Below are 14,936 nucleotides of genomic sequence, written 5' to 3' on the forward strand. Positions count from 1 at the left end.
ACAGTGCATTTTAAAGCTGATCTCTGAGACACCAGGGTTTCAAAGAGAGAAAAAGGTTATTTGGTTGTGTAAATGAAGGAGCACAGTGGCCCCATGGTCCAAAACTGCCTCTCTGTTCTGCAGAAGTTCTAATCTTCTATCACATTGGGGTGGTGATGAATACTTGGGACTGAGCTGGACTCAGGTTCCTTTGTTAACAAACATTAAAGGACTGAACAAGATGAGGGCGAGTCACAAAGTTACAATCTAGGGAGAGTAACAAAGTTACAATCATTATTAGAGATCATAAGTTCTGGGATAGGAAAGTAGAAATAGAAAATCAGTCACAGGATTTCCCATATGGATACAGTGGTACCTTAGTACTTGTTAATTTGTTCCCAGAGGCATGATGAGTACCAAACATATATTCCCCATAAGGAATAATGTAAATAAATTTAATGCATTCCTAAATCAAAGACAATGCACATTTTTAAGGCAATATGTAAAAAGATAGGGTTGTACATTATTACTTTACATGAGATATAAACCTAAAAATTAATACTTAGATTAAATACAATAAAAACTTCACTTCTCAGTACAGATTGAGAAGAGTCCATGGCCTGTTGGGATGGTGGGAGAAGAGTGGTGAGGAGGAGAGGTTACACAAAGTGTTGCTTGGAAGGAGAGTCCCCCTCCAATAGAACATTGGGCACTTGCACTTCAGATGTTCTTTCTCTTTTCTGCCTTTTTTCAACTTGCACCATAGGCTCTGATACTCTCTTTGTCACCTCCACCAAAAACGTATCCAATGAGGACTGCTTCTGTCTTCTTTTCCGAATTTCTCAAAAGTGTGAAATTCTTTGGTCATTCAATAAATTCACATTTCTGCTTGGCAGAGCTTTGTCCAGATGGTACTCCTCCACAAAGTTTTGAACATCTGCCCATTTTCCACACATTTCTTTTATCAAGGAATTGGGGTCATCCTCCCTTTCTCCTCTTCATCTGAAGAAATCTTTTCAGCCACCTCTTGTCACTGCTCCTTCTGTAGTCCCTGTGCTCCTCAGTGCTGAGTTCTCCACAATGTTCCTCCACTAACTCCTCAACATCAGCAGCATTGACCTCCAGACCATGGATTGGCCCAAAGATACAATACTGTGTACAACTGTACCCTCTGTACCTACAGGCTTGGGGTCAGCGTCAAACCCTTCGAAGTCTCCTTGAGTCACAGCTTCTGGCCACAAATTCTTCCATGCCGAATTCATTGTCCTACAAGAGACTTAGTTCCAGGCCTTACCAATAAGGTTAAGGCAGTGCAGGATATTGAAATGCTCCTTCCAGAATCCTGTGAGGGTCAACTGAATGTTAGAGGTGATATCAAAGCATCTCTGGAAAAGTGCCTTGGTGTAAAACTTTTTGAAGTTTGAAATGACCTGCTGGTCCATAGGCTAGATGAGAGGAGTAGTGTTGGGGGACAGGAAACTTACAGCAATGAAGCTGAACTCCTCCAGTAAGTCATCCTCCAAGCTTGGAGGATGACAGACACATTGTCCAAAAGTAGGAGAACTTTCAGAGGCAAATCTTTCTTCTGCAAATCTTTCTCCGTAAATATTTTTTCACTGAGGGACCAAACACTTCATTTATCTACTCGGTGAAAAATTGTCTCATAACCCAAGCTTTGTTGTTTGCCTTCCACATCACATGGAGTTTGCTTTTTATGACATTATGCTTTTTGAAAATTCATGGGTTTTCACCATGGTAGATTAGTAGAGGCTTGAGTTTTAAGTTCTCACTAGCATCCCCACACAACAATAGAGCGAGCCTGTCCTTCCTTGGTTTGCAGTCTAGTAATGCCTTCTCTTTTGTGATATAGGTACTACTTGGCATTTTTTTCCAAAAAACTCCAGTCTCATCAAGCTTAAAAATTTGGTGGGGAATAAAACCCTCAACCTCTATGTAGTCTTGAAATTCACTGAGGAATTCATCAGCAGCCTTTTATTTATTTATTTTTATTTACCCTCATTAAAAATTTTTTAAAAAATTTTTATCTAATTGTTTTTTTTTAAAGATACATAGATTGCAAAAAATGTTAACATTAAAAAATATAAGAGGTCCCTATATACCCCACACCCCACTCCACCCCTCCCCACTCTTCCCATATCAACAACCTCCTTCATCATTGTGGCACATTCATTGCATTTGGTGAATACATTTTGGAGCACTGCTGCACTGCATGGATTATAGTTTACACTCTCCCCCAGTCCATTCAGTGGGTTACAGCAGGATATATAATGCCCTGCATCTGTCCCTGCAATATCATTCTGGAAGAAGGGGTGCGATGTGGGGGCATTTTCAGCAGCCTTTTATTAGCACTCACTGCCTCACCATGCCTCATGACACTGTGGGTGCTGGTCCTCTTTTTAAATTATCAAACCAGCCATGGCTGGCCTTAAAAATTTTAACAGTCTCATCACTTGGTTCCAGTTTTTTGTTTTGTTTTGTTTTTCTGAAAATTGGCATGCAACACTTTTACTTTTTCATGTAGTATGACTTCCAATACATTGTCCCACACTAACTGCTCCTTGTTTACCCAAATTAATAACAGTTTTTCAACTTCCTCCAGTATTTGGGAATGCTGCTTTGTTACTGCTTTAATTCCTTTCACAACATCAGCCTTTTTTAATAGCTTCTTTATTCTTAATGATGGTAGAGACCATTGTTCCAGGCATACTGTATTCCCTAGCAAGATTAGGAATGTGAATACCCCTCTCATATTTACCTATTCTTTTTTTTTTTCCCTCAGTCATGGTGCTAAGTAATTTCTTTTCTGCTTAGCGTCATCACTGCTCTTTTTCTTAGGACGCAAGATGAGAAAAAAAACACAAAAATATACAAAATAACCACTGAAGCTAAGATAAGACTGCAATGGGATGAGGTCAGGGCAAGAGCCACGGTGTGACTACCGCGTGACCCTTTGTTTCAGCTGGAAAGGGTAGCAAGCAAGTCCTGAGGCAACCGACACCAACAAGTCCTAGCTTGGCTTGAGTACCAAACAAAGGATGAGTACCAGGACAAAATTTCGCTTCAAAATGCATGAAATAACAAATTCAAGAAGTTTCAAAACAGTCCCCAGATATGACTTTATTAAACCAGGAGGGCGGAGTAGTTACCATCACAGTAGTAAGTGTACACAAAGGTGAGGCTAAGTCTAGCATAAGGATAAACAGGGGTGGGGCCTCTTTAAAGTGGCCATCAAATAGCAGGTCTAGGCTAAATCTGGGCAGTTTCAGGAATTTCAGATATTAATCTTTTGCTACTTAATAACATGAAGGCATCTAGATAATGATTTTGTTATCATAATTGTTGTTAATTCTTAACCCCAAGGCATTGCTGAGGTCAGTCACAGCAGAGATAAAACCAAAGGGTAAGACCCCTTCGCCCATCCCTTGAGGACTGGGAGACATTCTTAAGGAATTAAAATGCCCAAGGCATTTGCCCAGTGGATAGGGCGTCCGTCTACCACATGGGCCCCCCACGTAGGGGAGCCCCATGTGCAAGGAGTGCGCCCTGTAAGGAGAACCGCCCAGCGCAAAAGAAAGTGCAACCTGCCCAAGAATGGCGCCGCATACACAGAGAATTAACACAGCAAGATGACGCAACAAAAAGAAACACAGATTCCTGTGCTGCTGACAACAACAGAAGCAGACAAAAAGAAGAACACACAGCAAATGGACACAGAGAACAGATAACTGGGGCCGGGGGCAGGAGGGGAGAGAAATAAATAAAATAAATCTTTAAAAAAAAAAAAAAAAAAGGCAGGCACCAGGCCTGAGCTCTCTCTCTCTCATGCACTCTCCAGTGGACCCCTGTTCTTGCCCGCTGCACACCGCTTTGCCATGTGGTCACACAAGTAAAGTTGGGCATTTATAACCTATAATGGGGAATTGTAGCCTGTAAATCATACCTTTTTATCACTTTTAAGCTCCTTCATCTCTACCTGGGGCCCCTGATCTGTTATTTTCTCCCATTTCTCATCCCTCCCTACCTGAATAAATTACTGGCCTAACTCACCTGACATGCTCTTGAAATTCATTTCTGTAGCATAGTTAAGAACCTAGTCAATATTTCAATAAATTTTTTTAAAAATTAAAAAAAAAAGAGTGGTGAAAATAAAATATAACAGATAAAACTCAAATAGTCAGGAATAAACTTGTATTCAGAAAACTGAAACTCAATGTTAAAACAAATCAAAAAAGCCCTAAATAACGGGAAGAACATTCATGCTCATGGATTGGAAGACAAAATATCATTAAGATGTCAATTCTACTCAAATTGACATACAGATTTAATGCAATCCTGATAAAAATTCCACCAGCATTAAAGAAAAAATTGAAAACACAATCATTAAATTTATTTGGAAGGGTAAGGAGTCTTGAAGAGCCAGAAACATCATAAGAAGGAAAAGTGAACCCTCATCTCCAGACTTTAAATAATAATACCTACCTATAGTGGTAAAAACAGCATGGTACTGGCCTAAAGACAGACACAATAGACCAATGGGAACCAAACTTATGGCTCAGAAACAGACCCTCACAGGTATGGTCAAATGATTTTTGACTAGCCTGTCAAACTCACACAACTAGGGCAGAACAATCCATTCAACAAATGGTGCTGAAAGATTTGGACATCCATAGCTGAAAGAAGGAAAGAGAACCCGTATCTCACACCTTATCAAAAAACTAACTCAAAATGGATCAAAAAACTAAAAATAAAAGCAAGAACCATAAAACTTCCAGAAGAAATTAATGGAAAATATCTTCAAGACCTGGTGGTAGGTGGTGGATCTTAAAGGAAATAAGAGGACTGAGTGGACCACTGATGTTTAATGCATACAGAAGTTTTAATTAGCTTTACTGTAAAATTGTGGAAATGAATAGAGTGGATGGTAACACACAGTGACTAACAGCTAATTTATAAATGGGGATGTGACTGAAAATGGTAGTCTAATTATGTAAATGCCAGTTGGCAGAATGCTTTAGAATAATCTAGGAACTGGATAGCACAGTAAACCAAGAGGTGGGTGAAAATTGTGGTTGATGGTACAGATGCAAGAGTGTTCTTTGTTAGCTAGAACAAATGTATATCACTACTGCAGGGTGTTGGGAATATGGAGAAGCATGGGAAAAATACAGCTGGAGTGACCTATGGACTGTGGTTAGTAGTAATATAATATTCTTTCATCTATGCAAAAGGTGTCCTGTGTTGATACTGAGGCAGTATGGAAAATATGAGCCAAATGTACGCTATGGACATGGTAATAATCAGACAATATTATTTTATCTGTAGCAAGTGACACACCACATTGTGGTGTGTTGATGGAGGGGTGTTGTTTGGGAACTCTGCACATGTGCATGATTGTTTTATAAGTTTACAACTTCTGTCATAAAAAAACATATTAAAAAAATAATAATAGGATGGGTTGGGGGGAAAACACACCAAATGTAAGATAAGGACTATGATTAGTAGTAAGATTTTGACAGTGTTCTTTCATAGTTTGTAACAAATGTCTCATGACAATGCAAGGTGTTGGTGGAGGGTTGATGTATGGGACCCCTGTATGATGTTATGCATGTTTGCTTTGTAAGTTCACAACTTTTACTATACACTTAATTGTTTATATATGTTCATATATAAATGATGTAAGGATAATAATCGGATTGGTCAGGGGGAAATACTTTGTTTAGTAGTAATATTTTGACAGTGCTCTTTAATCATTAGTTAAAAAGGTTTAAGGGAAGCGGATTTGCCCCAGTGGACAGGGCATTCACCTACCACATGGGAGGTCCAAGATTCAAACCCAGGGCCTCCTGACCCGTGTGATGAGCTGGCCCATGCGCAGTGCTGATGTGCGCAAGGAGTGCCGTGCCATGCAGGGGTGACCTCCACGTAGGGGAGCCCCATGTGCAAGGAGTGTGCCCCATAAGGAATGCCGCCCAGGGCAAAAAAAGTGCAGCCTGCCCAGGAATGGCACCACCCACACGGAGAGCTGATGCAGCAAGATGACGCAACAAAACGAGGCACAGATTCTGGGTGCCACTGACAAGAATACAAGCGGACACAGAAGATCACACAGCAAATGGACACAGAGAGCAGACAACTGGTGGGGCAGGGAGGCAAGAGAAATAAAAAATAAATCTTTAAAAAAAAAAAATGCAAGTTATTGGAGGTAGGGTGAGATGTTATATGTTTGATGTTATGTTTGTTTCATGAGTTCACAACTATTATACACTTATTGTTCATGTATGTTTATGTATGAGTGATATATTTCAATAAATTTTTTTAAATATTAAAAAAAAAGTAAAAAAAAGAACCAAGTCAAAATCCAGTAACAAAATGACTGGTTACTCACAGAACAGAATGAGTGATATAAGACAAGATATAAGTGGATATAGAAAGAAATAAGTTTGTGGAAGTAAATTCATAGTTAACGTGGCCTGAAATTTGATAAGCTTATTTAAGGGTATGTTTTTGTCCTAAGATAAAATGGCTGATTTTCATCAGGGTGGAAATACATAGGACAAGACCTGATTGGATCTGAAAATTTGTAGAGAGCTTATGCAAGTAAATTTCATCTGTTAAAAGTAAAATTTGTCTTGAGGTAAAGTAGTCTATGTGGTTATGGATGGTTATGGGAAGTAAAAACATTTTCTAAACTGAAGTATTTCAATGTAAACAGCTGATTCCAGGAAACTATTATTAAGTAGAAATCTGAACTGATACTGATAACAAAAGATACTGATAACAGAGAAACCTGTTGGATGCCACCTCAGTCTGCATATTAAAGTGGTAGTAAGGGAAAGATAATCTTGATTCCATTGGGAATCTTAGGTTTTCATAAAATAACTGGGAAAATACTTTTTCCTGTACTCCTGAATAAAATGCCTGTTGATTAACATAATTATAGTAAAGGTATAAAAGTAAAATAAAGCAAAATTTCTGTAAGTTGTAGTTAATGATCTCTAGAAACAGCTTTATTTAAGGAAATTAGGGCCTAGATTGTAAGCTCTTGCAGTTGTCACATTTATTCTTGGTCTCTGGTCTCTAATTGTTATATCTAAATCCTGAGATGCTTTACTCTTTGTGTACAACCTAATAGCTCCTAGAATTTTTTAAGTACCTATATGGTACCTGGAACTCAGAACTAAGGTTAGCCAGCTCTAAAGGTGCTGAAGAAGCACACAAAAAGAGGGGCCATAGAAGAGCTGCCGCAGGGTGGTGCCTGGTTAAGGCACTAGACAGCCCCATTAAATAGTCTGACCTAATTCATACTATACAAGACTGTGAGGACTGTTCATGGCTCGGACCGCATTCCGTGCATTACAGCAGCGGGCACGTGCACAAAACCAACACACCCTTAAGGGACTGGTAAATAGGTTTGTGCATTTAGACCAGGACCCAACTACCATACATGGTGTTGTAGTACTAGAACAATTCAGAATAGTTTAAATATTAAGGCATTGGACTGAACCTTTGTAACCAAGGGTTAAGAACTAACAAATAGTTATTATTACTAAATCATTACATAGATGCCTTTTTACTTCCAGTAATTATAAAAGAGCCTAAAATGATACATGAAATTACTGAAACTGGCTAGACTGACTTCACTCTTTGTATGTGGCTACTTTTGACTTAAACCCTGCCATGGTAAGGATTATTCCAGGTGCATCTTACCCTTATAAATGGCCACTTTTACCTGCTACTATAATGATTATTCCAGATGGATCTTTTTTTTTTTTTAGATTTTTTTTTAAAGATTTATTTATTTATTTATTTATTCCTCGCCTCCGGTTGTCTGTTCTCTGTGTCTATTTGCTGCATGTTCTTTGTCCACTTCTGTTGTCAGCAGCACTGGAATCTGTGTCTCTTTTTGTTGCATCATCTTGTTGTGTCAGCTCTCCGTGTGTGCGGCACCATTCCTGGGCAGGCTGCACTTACACTTTTGCACTGGGCGGCTCTCCTTACGGGGCACACTCCTTGCGCATGGGGCTCCCCTATGTGGGGGTTGGGGGGCACCCCTGTATAGCAGGGCACTCCTTGCACCGCACATGGGCCAGCTCCACACAGGTCAAGGAGGCCCGGGGTTTGAACCACAGACCTCCCATGTGGTAGACGGACGCCCTAACCACTGGGCCAAGTCCGCTTCCTACCAGATAGATCTTAACTTTGTATATCAAGATTTCTGTTGAAAGAGTGACCTCTCCACTTCTTCTGTTTGAGATCCATTTGAAAAACTTTGTAGCTGACCTTTGTTTTCGGTATCCCCCTCTCCCAAATGCCTTGATCCCTGATAAGGGTTGAATAAAAACTTTGTGACTCACCCTGGTTTGGTGCTCACCCCATCCTGTTCAGCTCCTAAATGTTTATTAATGAAAGAACCTGTGCAAACTCCACCCAAATTATTCATTAACACCCTTACGTTATAAAATATTAGAATTCCTGCAGATGAGGGAGGCTGATTGCAAGTTGTATATCTCCGGTCTCCTGTAGGCAAATAGTCTCTTTTCCTTCCAAGCTTAGTTCAGTGTGTCTGTCTACTCTGCCTTGCCAAGCAAATGAACCCAGTCAAGGACCACCCTAGCCCCTCTTCAGTGTCTCTCCATTCGAGTTGCTGGCATGGTCAGTACTGCCCCTAAAACAACAAAGGAATCTCCTACATCACCTGGCCAAACCCCCAAAGTGGATGGACGCACACCGCTGCTGAAGACTCTGGTGGCTTTGCCAGCCGGTGAGACCCCGTCTCCTTAGCTCTACGGTGGTCACTGCCTGCAGACTGGCTCTGTTTCATAGAGCCAGAGGGCGCCATGCAACAGACCGGCAGAACACTGGAGCCAACCTTCCTGTTCTCACAAGGGTTGACGGTACTACACTACGTCAGCTGCACGAAAGGCATACCAACAGGGCAATCATTGCCAGAGTGATGTGGGTAGAACCTAAAGAAACACAATTGGCTTTACAGCCTGCTCCTGTGGAGGGTCAACATGTACGGTACTGTAAGCTCGAATCTCGCCCACTCTCAGCAACTGACCTTGGGCCTATGGGAGAAAGTTTAACTATTATTTCACTCCTCTTCTGGGCATGTACTAAACATTTGTGCTTGCGCCTTAGGCTTCTTTTCTGGATTCACACAGCTTCTGCTAACGTCTTCCTTGACTGAGCTGCCACTGTGGCAACAGCCCACAGTCAATTGGACTGTTGGGTATTTGGATACATGCCAGCACTCAGCATTTCTGGTCTCCCCTGGAATACCCTTCCCTTGTCTTTGATAAATTGGAGTAATTGGCTAAAGACTGCAGATAAGAGTCTCCCTTTTAGATGGCAACTCCCAGAGCCCATGAACTCCTATGATGGCTTGTCTTGTTGTTTTCTTATAGCTGTGCCCTTACATCACAGTACCAACCTTTATCCATGCTCAGGGCCTTTTGTGGAAAAGGTGGCAGAAAGATTGTTAAGAGTTGTGAGATGGGATGGACTGTAGCATATATGACTTTGCATTTTCTCCCCAACTCTTCCAGTTCTTTCCTCCCCAAATTGCAGCAGCATTCCTAAGTTTAACTACTCAGGCAAGCATCAGGAACTGGTTATAAACGGTGACTGATCAACAGACCTTATATTAGCTGAACCTGTTTTTCCAGAAGTCTGCCATGGCATCTGTTTTCCTCAAAAATGCCTAATCACACCTGTATCCATATACCTTTCCTGCCTTTCCAAAAGGATCTGCTTCCTGTAATTATTGTCCTTTTGGTTCCTGAGCAATTCAGTGCATACCCTGGGAAGCAGCTCCCCTCCCCCCGCGCTGCACACAGACATGCCGCATAAAAGACCCTGCTCCTCTGGTGGGGAGTGTGGAGGTCAAGCCTGGGAAGGGCCATCTCTCCTCCTGCTGATGAGGACGAGGGCCAGGCCATGGCTAGGCTCGGAACCATCTCATCTTCCTGCCACTGAGGATGAGAGCCCCATGGAAGCCCCCTAAATTAATGCTTATCACTCATCGAGCTTGACTTGTCCGAGTCTTTCTTCGGTCTGACATGTTGCTGTCGGTTTGGCTTTACACAGCTCCTGGCCACATTCACAGTTCCTGGCCACACTCAGGACATCTTAATTCTGCCTCGGTGACCCGTACTCCTTTTGGTATTGCCATCTCACCATTTCCACCAAAACACAAAAAGCAGATGCAAGTGAGAAGTCTGTCAGTGGGATCATCACCCGCTTCCTCCTCCCGACTACCGCCTTCTAGCTAGGGCACCCCCAGCGTAGTCACTGTGAAGCGCTCAGGGTCAAGGCATGCTGAACTGCTGTTGATGATGACTTTAGTGCTCACCAAGAAAGAGAGGGACCAAATTTAGGGAGATGACTGTCTGCTGGGTTATCTCAAGCCAAGTTCACAAAGTATCCCCAGGCTGCCTGCCAGTCTCCCCTCCAGAAACACAGACAACCCAACAGAGGAAGCAACAGTCTTCATCACTTCTTACCAGCCACAGTTATGTCTGGGCTGATAACTCTGCAAGGCTGTGTCCCGCCTGGGGAAAGCAGTGACAGCCACTGTGGGGTGCACAGGTGGTGACCAGCAAACAGAAACTGAATGTCCATACATGCAGAAGCAGCAAATGGTACCAATTCTGTGACCATGCCAGTCCTTCTGGTCTGGCCACTCTTCCCCATGTTGAAAGATAGCATGTTGCCCCAGGAATGACAGTAGGAGACAATGATGGAAAACTGCTGCAGGAACCACAGTGTACTAGGGAAAGGGGACACTGCCCTCTTTCTGGGATGGTTCAGTGAGGACAGCCTAGAGTAGAGAGGTAACCTTTTTGGCTTTACCCAGTTGCTTCCCATGCAAAGTGGGGAAGGGGGGTGCAGAGGTGGGGACCTGGCTTACGTGGGGCCATCCGTGATGAGAGCCAGGATATGGCTCATGTCCACCGTGTAGGTCTCCAGGTCAGGATAGGGCAGGCTGTGGGGCTCCTGGTGCTCCAGCATCTTCTTGTTATCATAGACAAAGAGGATGCCCCCCTGCATGCGGACCAAGTAGCCCAAGTTGGGGGGTGCATCATCCAGGCAGTAGGGGTCTTCCTGGGGCAGCAGGGGAGGGTGGAAGTCTGCAAAACAGGATTGAGTGATACCAAAGTGCTCCTGACCTGAGTTCACATGGGCTCAAGAGCCACATTCTCAGCAAGGCCCACCCCGGCCAACCTATCTGAGCTTCAACCACACCACCTGCCTCCACCTTTCCTATCCCCCTTCCCTGCCTTATTTTCTTCTCCTCAGCACTTAACACAATGTAAAATAGTTTTACTTACTTATCTTGTGTGTTATATTCCTTTCCTACTCAAATAGAAGCTCCATGCAGCCCGAGATTCAAGATTTGGGTTTGTTTTGTTCACTGCTGCATCCCCACTGGCTAGAACAGGTCCTGTCACATAACTGGCACTTCAGTAATTTTCTAAAAAATTTAACTGAAATGGGCTTCAGCTTTCTGGGCACTTCAGAGACCCCAGGGATGTGACAAAGGACAGCTGAGTCTTTTTCCCAATAAGATGGCAGGCAGCACCTGGTTCTGCCCAGCCAGAATAATTGTTCTTGTCCCCCCATCTTCCTGAGCCCAGGGCAGCAAAGGGGCTAGAAGCCCCACAACCCCACCCCAGGGCAGGCACAGAATAGGAACTTCTCTCCCACAGAGCAGGAATGTCAAGGACAGAGTTATCTGCTTCCTACAGCTGTGGGCCAAAGCAGCCCACAGGAGGCAGAGAACTCCTCTTTGCTACTTCCCAACTATAAGACTTTGGGGCAAACCCTTGTATCTCTCTGATCCTGTCTTGTCACCTGAGGATAATCAGTCCTCATAGGGCTGTTGTGAGAGCTGCAATACGGTGTGCCCAGGACTCTGTAAATAGTTCCCTGCACTTAAGTTATAGGGCATTATTCTCATTATAGTCACAATGAGACAGCCTTGCTAAGCAGTCTTGAGCTGAGAAATGAGTTGATGCTAAACAGCAGAAAGCTGGGGACTTCGACTCTCTGCAGGTCACTCAACCCCACACAGAATCCAACAGCCCAGCTGCCAGCCCAGGCCAGAGGGAGCTCTTGGTCCTTCACCAGGCACAGGCAGGCCCATCAGGAGTCCCTAAGGAGTGCTGGCGGCCACGCCCGGCACCTGTGAGACCAGGGCCAGGCGAAGCCACACCTGCCCCCTTGGAGGGTGCAGCACCTCACCACTCATGCCTGGGACCCCTGGGTACTCTTGTTTCACATAACATATACATTTGACAATCATTCCTGTCTGCCCTTACCAAAACTGAGGGAGGTTGGCTCAACTTCCCCCAGACAAGAAAATGGACCAGATGCAGTGGGTCCTGCCCAGGGCATCAGGGAATAGCAGATGCTCAAAGTCCAGCCTTAGAGCTTCAAGGGAGCCAGTGACAAGGGGGACAGCTTGGCGTCCAGATACAGTCAGCAGGCAGCATCCAGGGTCCTGGGCATTGGCACAGACCCCCAGGCCCTCATCTACTCCCCGCCACCAACTTTCAAGAGTGAAGTTTCCAATTGCCCTCATTTACATTACTTCACCTATAGCCTCTACTGATCCTACCCCTTTCACAGGCAAAGCTGACCCGACAGGAAACCATCCTGCACCCTCTGATTTCCCCTTCCCTGAACTCCACAGCATAAACATAGCTACTGTGTACTGAACACTCATTAAATGCACAAGTAGGTCACATGCATTCTCCTGTTTCATGCTCAAAACAGTCCCAGGATATAGATATTATTAGTATTCCCATTTACAGATCCAGAAACTGAGGTTTGAAGAAATAGCTCGCCCAAGAAAATAGCAGAGCTGGGATCTGAATGCTGGTATGTTTGACTCCAGAACCTTTTTATTCTGCCCTCAGGACACATCCTCTGCCCCCGCCCCTCCACCCCCATCTCCATCCACCACCAACTGGGCATTTACTGTCTGATCACGCTGTTTTAATATTCCACATGGGACTGCTTCATCTCCCTGGCGGGCTGCCCGAGATCAGGGACTGTCGAAATTCATCTCCCTTCCTCTTAACTTCTACAGCTGAGCTCTATACATGGCTAAGCACATGGTTCACGCTGAATCGACCCATGGGGGAGCAAGAAGAACATCGATGTAAAAGAAACCAACAGCAGGCCCTGCCTTTAAAACCCTATCTAAGGGAAATGCATCCAGCCAGCAAAATGTCCTGACCAACTCGTGCGGCCATGCCCACACTTGGACCCCACTTCCAGCCCCAGTGCCCTACCTGGGAGGCCCTCTTCCAGAGGCACAGTGTCAGCCTGCCAAAGACCCAGGTACTGGGCCGTGGTCCGTGGGAAGCGGTGGTAGGCCAGTCGCGCGTACTTCTCCCGGATCATCAGGGCCTTGGCCAGGCTCTTGGCAGCCTGCTCGTAGTCCTCCACTGTGATCTGCAGGAGGCGGAAGAGAGAAGAGAACCAACAAAGCCAGCCTGAAGCTGCTACCTTCAAAAGGCCTGTTTGAAAGGCTGGCCCTGGCTGGCACCTGAGAACTTGGATTTCAGAGGAGTTCCCACTATTCCCGAACTGATAGCCAGGGCTTGCTCTGCCTGAATGGTTTGTACAAACAATATGGTTTATGCTTAACATCTTGTTTCCTTCGGGGAGTCAGGAATTTTGGTACATGCTAGGCAGGCGGTACGTAGTGAACAGCCCCTCATAAAAACCTTGTCCTGAATCTCTAATAAGCTTCCTTAGTACAAAACTTAACAAAAGTTGTCACAGTTTGATGCTAGAGAATTAAGCCCACCGTGTGTGACTCCACTGGCAGAGGACTCTTGAAACCTTGCTCCTGGTTTCCTTCAAAGTTCGCCCTTTGCACCTTTTCCCTTTGCTGATTTCACTGATCAGGTAAGACTTCCTGCTGAGTCCTGTGAGTCCTAGAGAATCTAGAGGGGGGTCTTGTGGCCTTCTGACAGGAGGAGACTTAGGGCTGCTGAGAGGGAGGTGGGGATCCATCCTGCAACCCAGACGCCAGCCTCATATGCTGCTGACTAAACCACGAACCTGCCTCTGCACCTGGCCCATGAAGGGACAAAGCCAGAATCATATCCCCTGATGAGAGTGAGTGCCATTGTTTTCAGTTGAGAAAATACATGGATCCTTTAGTTCTACAACTTTTGCCTGTTCATTCTGCTGTTTCACAAAACCCAGACTTCTCATCGAATCTGAGTAATCACCTCCATTCATACAAACACTTATTGACCTAGGGTATAATGTGCCAGACCCTTCCCATAGATTTCATTTGGTCCTCACTGCAACCCGTTTTACATATGTGAAAACCGAGGCCTACAGAAGCTAATGAGCCAGGACACCACAAAGTCAAAATTCAGTCTCTGGTCTACTTAATTCCCAATGCCCATGGATGATCTACTCTCCCATAGCTGCTTCATATTCAAAGGTGAATGAGATAAATTCCCATCTTCCAATGAGCTCATTAATTTTAGTCTGTTTGGGAAGGATGAGTATCTTAGAAATCCAAATGTGCCTGACACAGCTAAACAGCAGTCCAACAGGGGCTAAGTGACACAGAGGAGGGAGGTCACGGAGGCTTGGGCGCACAGAATGGGGAGGGCAGGGGCTGCAAGATTGCTCCTCTGCTTTAATAAAAGATAACAGAACAGACACCCATGCGCCTGTCTTCCAGATCTAACAATATTAATATTTTTCATAACTGTTTCAGATCTCTTAATACATCTGAATAAATAAATTATGGCAGATAATAGCAAACATTCTACACTCCTTCCTCTCTCACCCTGTTTAATCCTCATAAGGAATAAATCGGTGTATATCCTTCTCATGCATGTTTTGTACTTTTACTAAGTATGTATTATTCCTTGCTTTTTGTTAAGGTGGTATCCTCT

At 44.0% G+C, this 14,936-nt stretch overlaps 1 protein-coding gene across 12 annotated transcripts in view; it reads right to left on the reverse strand.

The window, feature by feature from the left end:
• The window catches only part of AMPD3 (adenosine monophosphate deaminase 3), a 176,976-nt gene that overhangs the window by 22,382 nt on the left and 139,658 nt on the right, over window positions 1-14,936 (reverse strand). For all 12 annotated transcript variants that reach the window (XM_058305753.2, XM_058305756.2, XM_058305755.2 and 9 more), the window contains exons 4-5: window positions 13,302-13,464; window positions 10,913-11,132 (exon numbers count right to left, since the gene is read on the reverse strand). In XM_058305753.2, coding sequence (XP_058161736.1) covers window positions 10,913-11,132; window positions 13,302-13,464 — 383 coding nt within the window. The remainder of the gene's footprint in view (window positions 1-10,912; window positions 11,133-13,301; window positions 13,465-14,936) is intronic.

This window comes from Dasypus novemcinctus, chromosome 10, assembly GCF_030445035.2.
Source record: "Dasypus novemcinctus isolate mDasNov1 chromosome 10, mDasNov1.1.hap2, whole genome shotgun sequence".
Classification (NCBI taxonomy): Eukaryota; Metazoa; Chordata; class Mammalia; order Cingulata; family Dasypodidae; genus Dasypus; species Dasypus novemcinctus.